This window comes from Macrosteles quadrilineatus, unplaced genomic scaffold, assembly GCF_028750875.1.
Source record: "Macrosteles quadrilineatus isolate MER2022 unplaced genomic scaffold, UCM_ALF_1.0 Scaffold_2__2_contigs__length_208266976, whole genome shotgun sequence".
Lineage (NCBI taxonomy): Eukaryota > Metazoa > Arthropoda > Insecta > Hemiptera > Cicadellidae > Macrosteles > Macrosteles quadrilineatus.
Window position 1 is genome coordinate 137,794,865 of NW_026542595.1, and position 8,426 is coordinate 137,803,290.

General features: G+C 32.8%; 1 protein-coding gene across 1 annotated transcript in view; it reads right to left on the bottom strand.

Annotated features, from left to right (window-relative positions):
- Window positions 1–7,072, bottom strand: part of LOC128984947 (guanylate cyclase 32E-like) — a 78,718-nt gene extending 71,646 nt beyond the window's left edge. The window contains exon 1 of the mRNA XM_054404317.1: window positions 7,058–7,072. Coding sequence (XP_054260292.1) covers window positions 7,058–7,072 — 15 coding nt within the window. The remainder of the gene's footprint in view (window positions 1–7,057) is intronic.
- Window positions 7,073–8,426: the final 1,354 nt, after the last annotated feature.

Below are 8,426 nucleotides of genomic sequence, written 5' to 3' on the forward strand. Positions count from 1 at the left end.
ACGATTGTATTTGTTGATTTTAGGTTTATTTTACGTTATTGTAAACACATATTTATATAACAGGTTGCATATCTATAAATTAAATTGTATATTTAAATAGGCTGTTATCGATCATTTTGTGACAACAAAAATTCCTCAACGCAGAGAAAATGTATAAATGTTAATGGCTACGCAGCTTTAAAAATAACTTTTTCCGACTGCATTTTTAAGATTAAATTAATATGTACAAAGTATTTATAGAACACTTTGAGAAGACGTTTTCCTTCAAACGGGGTTTACTTCATACTTTCTTCAAATTTGTTTCTTAAGTTACGTTGATTTTGGGTAACTATTATTAGAACCATAATAAAAAATATAAAGCACCGTGACTTGTTTGCTTAAGTCTTTAAATAATTTTAACAAAGGTTAAACTGGCATTACAAAATACACCGCATAAATAAAGGTTCAGTAACCTTATAATCAGCAATAGCCTTGGATATCAGGTTAACTATCCTGGATTTATTAGTTCAGGGTGTATGATTTGGACTACTGTAGTAACAGTTATATGCAATGAATTTGCACTTACTCATAGTTCGATGATTTATTCTACCTTATCGTCTATATATTGCACCAAGATTTATACCTACTAGTCGCCAATTATTATTTTAAATTTATAAAACATGCACTTTTAAATAAAAAAATAAAAACTTTACGCCAGAAAAGTGAGAAAGAATATATTTTCTTATATCTAATAATTACGATGGGAACGATTAGGTGAAAATATACACTTCTATCTACACTGTCCTAACTGTCATTGTCTTAGGACAGCGAATACCTGTGTGTGTATTTTCAGCGGAATATGAATTCAAGGTGAGTGTTAGAATAGAGTGATTTTTACTGTGGAGCTTTAGTACTGGCTTAGACCAGCTGTTTCGTTAGCCAGGACCCCAACAATTAACGACACCTGGGTCCAAACCATAAAAATACTAACCTTTTTCTGGATCAAGCCGGAGACTGTTTAGTTGTTGAGCGAGATCACTATAAACAATCAGTACTTAGCTATAAGCTATAAAAACTGAATTGGGTTTGTATTTTTAAATACGAGTAGAAAGATTTTATTTTAACTCTTGATTGGATTTATTTTTTTACAAAGAAGTTTACAAATTTCAGACACAATTTATCTAAAATTATAAACAGACAGACAGCAAATGATAACCTGTTTTGGTTTTTCCTAGTATAGGTCTCAAGATTCGTTATAATATTTTGATATCTGATTCGGTACTTGTTTTATCTTTGCCTGGAAATATTTACCAGCCATTGTTAGTAAGTGTATCTTAAATAACTCAAGTGGTTAAAAATATCCCAAAGAAACTGTAGATTTAAAACTTAAAATTTTTAAAGTTATATATTTTATCGTCAACTGTAAAACAATATTTATCAACCTCTAATATATAAACTTCCTCACGGATACAAGTTTATTAACTTAGAAACTTTGCTCGACTGTAAACTTGTTTTGTCCCGGAAGTTCATTAACACCTTCAGTTTGTTGTTGGATTTATGGAAAAGATGTTTCAAAATGCTCAACGTATTTAGCTTCAAATTCCAAATTGTAATATAAAAGCTTTGTTTGATAGCTTTGGATTAGTATTACAATATTCTCGCCAAGAAACCTTTCTTATATTGAGTTTTCACTGCACTCAAAAATTACTCAAACACAATTTTTACGAGTGACGTTCGATAGTTTTCACCATACTACTCTAAACTAACCTAACACTTAAACAACTGTACAATTTTGTTATATATTCCCACCGACTAATGGGCTTAGCAATCCTAACTCATAACTTGTAAGTGAGGCTATCCCTTTTTGTGTATACCCTCTCATTCTCATTGCCATTGATTATGATGCACGAATCATTGTACCAACCAATAATCACACAACTCACTGTATAATCAGCTAGTGTCTGGTAAAAATGCATTACAGTATAGTAGTACGAAAAGATTCTACTATTTTTATGTTCAGTGTCTGTTCTGTGTTTCGCTAATACTGTGTTGTTCATATTATAACTTTAAATTTTTTAGTGCATTTATAAAAAAAATATAATTTATTTCTGTAAATTTCTGTTAATAGTGTATTGGGAAACATGTTTCCCAAACTATATTTTTCAGTCATTTAACACAGGAGATTAAAAAAATTCAACAGTAAACTTTGTCACCCTTAGGCCTACTTGTAAATTTAATGGGAAAGCTGCAAAACATTGGATTGGAAAAACACTTCTGGTCAGTTCACCTCTACAGACAAACACAGGGTTAAGTATTTACTTAGGCGCGAGTCCGGGTAAAGTCAACTTTACATTTACACCGACACTTCCTCATGTAATATGTTTACAGCAGTTCGAGATGTAATAATGATGATTCCAACCATTTGTACAGTTATTTTTATTTACATCGCAAACCTTTATAACCGTAGTACTCATTGTTCTAAAAGAATAGTAGGTATAGTATGGCTTTCATGGAGTGTACATTGGGGAAGCGAGCTAGTGCTTAGAGCGAGGGACTCCGGTTCCTGAGGTCCCGGGTTCAAAACCCGCCAAATCACCAATGGATTTTATCTAAGTGATAATGCCGTAATCCAAAGGTCTAGCCTGAAATAATGCGCAAAACAATTCCGGGTTCGTGCCTAGCGTCCTAGAACAAATAAATCATGGGGTGTGGTGCTTAATACAGGAATTGTTTCTGTCACTTAAAGAAGCTGGCTTTTTTACTTGGTACCTTGACATAGGCTACAGCTAAGAACTACCACAACAGTATATGCGCAAAAGCAATTTCTGATTACTGTAATTGGACCAGGAACTCCAAAACAGAAATTGCGATACAAGTACTAGAACGTTCAGACACTCTTTATATTACTCCACAACAACCTAATAATATACAATTTCCAATGAATAAAACTAGTTTCTAAGCTATTCAGTGATTATTTAAAATTAAAAAAAGCTTTCTTGATAAGAAATTTCTGAACGTCCATGTTCAGCAGTTAAGTTTATTACAATAAAAAAATTACAAAATACTTGTTACGCTACTTTTATAGAACTTATTGGGGAAAAGTGTATACGAATAATATATTTATGTCTATTATACTTTCTTTTTTTTCTATACTATTTATTTACCACATCATGAGACCCTAATTAAGTAAATATAATTATGACTTCAATAAGGAGCGTTAATGAACCTTCTTTGATTAGTTGGAGGGTTGCAAAGACTATAAATATTTGGGATTTAAGAATTACTGTGCAATTTATAAACTATTTTTCTTTTTACAACACTCCAGTTTTATTTAATATTAAAAAATAATATTATAAAATATTGTTTACTTGTTTTTTTACAAGTTTTATTCAAACAAAGTCGTCATAATATTCCGTTAATATAGGCCCTACACATGAAGAAGACTCATTTTTTAAATAACTTAATTTATACTTTAAGTAATCAACCAAAGGTTAAATGACATTTCATTGCTGTCTAAAAAACTAATTAAATATGAAGCATGTTTAGCCTCTCATTTAGAACTTAAATATTACTACGTAAAATACGTATACAATAACATAGAAATAAAGGATTATACAAACACAGTAAAATAGTAATGAAGTTATATAAAAGTATCCTAATTTGTTTTAATTATGGTGATATAGTAATATTCTGAAGTAATATAGACTGGTCTCATACATGATAAGTAGAGCTATTACGTATGTTAGTCACATCAACAAACAAGTTCATATTGCGTTTGACTCTAAGAAAATGTGGGAAGTTGAAATTAATATCATAGAACTGACCGATTTAATATCTCAAGATCGCTCCGAGCCGAGTAGTTCCCTAGAAATTGATACAAATAGATGTCCTACTAGTTCTACAACACGGAAATAACTCTTGATTTACTTATTACACTATTTCAGTTTTTATACATAATAATTTCGACCCTTTGCCTTATTATTAGCTAGTATTATTTGGTTTCAAGGAAATGTTGGGTATGGCTGTTCGCTCTATATTGATTAATGTGCAATGTAAATCCATCCTAAAACATCTAGGGGTAAAAGATTAAATTACCTGTCTGCATCAAATATTTTTAAGATCAACTAGTTTTTTCCTTAATTTCAAATAGAATAAATCACAGCACAGAATTTAAAACAGAATACATACGAAGATAATTTACTGGGTTTGGAGAAATATCAGTGTTTGTTTACATACGCTTCATACATGTACGCAATGCAGCAGTCGAAACATACAGGCAAATAAGTTTGTAATTCGTCTTTTCTATGAAAATATACGCAAATATTATTATTGAATTCATTTTCTAAAAAATCACGAGAATGAAAAACTCATCAGGTATATTTAAAAAACAATCTAATCTTCTAATATGTGATGTGGAAAGCAAAAAGGGACCTCTTGTCAGAGATTTTCAAAAAATTGTCAGTATGTCCGATATAAGTAATTAAGGTCGAAACTCGAAAATATCGAATTTCGGGTTTTTATCGATTAATATACCTCATTTAACATAGAACATGACAGTATCAGTTAAAATCTAAAATTGAAGATGCAAAAGGTCGAAATAAATCATTTTGTTAGCCTCTGCACGGTCTGAGAAAAGGTACCTCTTGTCGCTCAATGTTATTTCACCATAACGACAAGAGGTCCCATTTCTAATATTCCCTTTTTTAACAGATTTTAGTCCAAAAAACGAATTTTCCTGCATTCTAGTGGAAATTTAGAGAACTGCAACAAAGTTCAGTTCGCGAAGAACAAAATATCTCCCGAATTTTGCGGTCCCGACAAGAGGTCCCTTCTGAAAGCGATTTTTACAACATGCTTCAATAAAACAATTATTCAAATTAAAACCATCGTGAGTTAAGAAATAAATTTGAATTTCTTTCAAAGAGGACATTATAAGCTTTCTTTTGATACCAAAATCGTTTCTTAAATACGAAAAACACAATTTTTATGCGTATTTGAATTTTTAAAACAGTTTTTCTCAAAATGACCCTTTTCCATAACAAAATTTTTAAGTCCTATAACTTAAACAAAAAAAATCATACATGCGTGGGAATTGCACCAATCGATTTGGAATTTAATAAGGAACTCAAATATGTTTATAACTCAAAATCAAAAATTCCCGACACGAGGTCCCTATTCGCTTTCCACATCACATATATAAAATTCTCGTGTCACAGTGTTTGTCTGCAAACTCCTCCGGAACGACACCGATCGTTATGAAATTTGGTGTGTAAATTCTGTAGGTATGCGAATCGGACGTAAACTATTTCCCGTTTCGAAATTCTTAAAAGGGCTCCGCCCCAGTGGCTCTGGAGTTTCCCATGTTAACCTTATGAGAAATGGAATTAATGAATCTTAACAGCTGTTTCAATTAAACAAGTTGGTTCTGTTCTATGATGTTCAATAGCATTAAAGTTACAAGGATTACCAACAGGGTGCAGCACTATTATTTCTTTTACATTTATGACTACAGCTAATTTGCAACCAAAAGGTGAGTGAGCGTAGCGAACGAACTTCAACCTGGAGGCGAGTTAGCGTAGCGAACGAGCTAACCTGAAGGCAAGTGAGCGCAGCGAACGAGCTCCAACCTAAAGGTGAGTGAGCGTAGCGAACGAGCTCCAACCCAAAGGTGAGTGAGCGCAGCGAACGAACTTCAGTAGTTATGGAAGGAGATGGTTTTGTGGAGAATTGAAATGAAAATTGAAAATTTTTTTTTTTTTTTTCATGTATGTGTGATTGAAGGGGTACATGTGATTGAAAGTTGAGTGGTGGGGTTTGTTATTGTAATAGAATGAGAGAATGAAAGAGAAAGAGAGAATGAAAGAGAAAATGGATGATGAAGAGGGTAATGAAAGAGAAAGGGATAGAGAATGTTTGGGGTTGTGAGTGAGTGAGAGAGAGAGTGAAATAGAAAATGGGGGAGGTAGAGGGGTATTGAAAAGAGAGAGAGAGAATGTGATATGGGAGTGAGAGAGATAGTGAGAGTGAGAGAGAAAATGGGGGAGGAAGAGGGGTATTGAGAGAGTGAGAGAGAGTGAGAGAGAGGGGAGATAGAGGAGTGATAGTGAGTGAGAGACAGAGAGTGAGAGAGAGAGGGTGATGATGGAGGGTGTTCATGATGATGTCATTGTGTTATGTGTGTGTGTGTGTGTGTGTGTGTGTATTTGGGTGTGTGTATTTGGGTGTGTGTGTGTGTGTGTGTTTATTTTTATTACTGCTTTATTCTGTATTATTTGGTATAGTTTATTATCAATTACTCTGTTATAGGTGTTGTACATTTTAATGGACAGTAGTATGTTTTTATAGTTTGTAAAATTAAAAGATTTGGGTAAATTCTTTAGTCGTGGTATGGTATCTTTCAATGTCCTGTACCCGTATGTTTTACTTCTTACTGTAACGAATTCTAGAATGGGATTATTAGGAGATGTATCTTTGAATTTACCTAAGAGAGTATTAGAAATGAAATGTTGATCTTTTGTAAATGAAGTAGTATCACTAGTGAATACTTGTATTGCAAATGAATCGTTGTCTGTGTATATTAAATTGAACGGTGGGAAGTACTTTTTCAAGTTATTGTAATACATGTGGTACATGTATCTCTTACTTAGATCTAGTATTGAAAATCCTACAGGTATGGGTTTCTTGCACTGGACCCTTTTCTTTTTCATGAATATTATATAGTTGTTTTCATTTAGAATTAGTCTGTCTATGAACGTGGGTTGTTTTATTAAGTACATGAGTTTCTTAGTGTTGTTGTACAGGAAGTATTTGTTTAGGTTTTCAGTTACTTTTTCTATTGACTTGCCATAGATTAAGTTTGATTGCAGTTTAAAGAAATTTGAGAGGGTTTTGTCGTGTGAGTAGGTTGTTCGTAATTGGGTGTTTATGTCTATGTAGGGTTTTAACCAACATGATTGGTTAAATGAAATGACTCTATGGACTTTCTCTAGTATCATGCCCATTGACAGAGCTTGTTCTAAGGTCTTGTAATGGATCACGTAATGCTTTCTATCTTTGAAAGAAGATATTAATGTCCTACCTCCTGTACTTTCATCGTGGTAAGGGCATAGTGGATAGTCTATGTGATCGGTATTGAAAGGGTATTTTAAATCTACTTCTAGAATGTAACCTGTACCATTATTATTATTGATGTTGTATAGGTCAAATGTTGATGGTGAAATCCATTTGAAATTGTCAAGTGGAAGTGGTTCTGTTGACATTATAGTGGCGTATAGACCTATTATATCGTAAAAGTATATAAATGAATCTGGTTCTGAGGCATTATAGTTTGGAAGAGTGTGGTGATTTGATTTTGCATAGCTTTTAATTGCAGATGTATATCCACCTCTTATTCCTTTCATTATCATGTTGTACATGTCTATGTCGTTTAAAAGTTCTATTTGGACTTTAGTGACTTTGAGCATGACGTCGAAACAGTAAGAACCTATTGTCAGGTAGTGGAATATGTCGAGGTTATAGTTCTCTATACAGATTGATCGTATAGATTCTAGTTGATGGAATGGTATATCATCGGGGATGAATTGGAAGAAATCTAAAAACTTCATTGTCGTGTTCTTGATTCTTTTTGATATGCACAAGAACTTCTCTATCTGTCCCTTGAATGGGATGAATTTTATGTTTGCATTGACACTGGTGAAGTAGTTTAACAGTTCTATTCCAAAATCTTTAATTATTATAGGAACAAAATGTGGTAGACGATAGTTAAAGTTACATGTTGAATGGGTGTAACCTCTTACTTGTCCATTTACGTGATTATGGTCAAGGACGTAGTCGTTATCAAGAATATGACCACATATGTGACAGGTGTCATTGATTTGTGGTTTGGGAGGATAACAGTTAGGAGGGATATTTCTTTTATATATCCTTCCTATTGATTCACATTCACTTTCTAATGATATCATAAATGTGGATATGTCTGGAAAGGTAAGTGTACGTATTATTTTACTTGATTCATCTATGATATTGTATGTGAGACTTTCTATTGAGTATGTACCTATACGATGAGTGAATGATATATTTGGATTTGGTTCACAGGTATCCTCTTTGACTAACTTACTTTTTATGTCACAGTAAATGACAAAGGGTATCTTCAACTGTTTGTGGTAATTTTTAAAGAACAGTTTAGTACCAGTTTTTGGTAGTGTGACAATTGGATCTGAGGGAGTTGTTGCACAGACGGTTTCATGATTCAGAAGATGGAGTTTCTTGTAGAAATGTTTGAAACACTGTCTACAAATGTACAGTCTAGATGATGTTTTCACTAATTGTTTACCTATGAATGCTTCAAAATTTCTTATCCACATGTAATGGTTACTGTACAATAGTATATCTCGATGATCATGTTTTCTTTGGGGTGTCACTTTAAGGGGAATTATTTGTTTATTCTT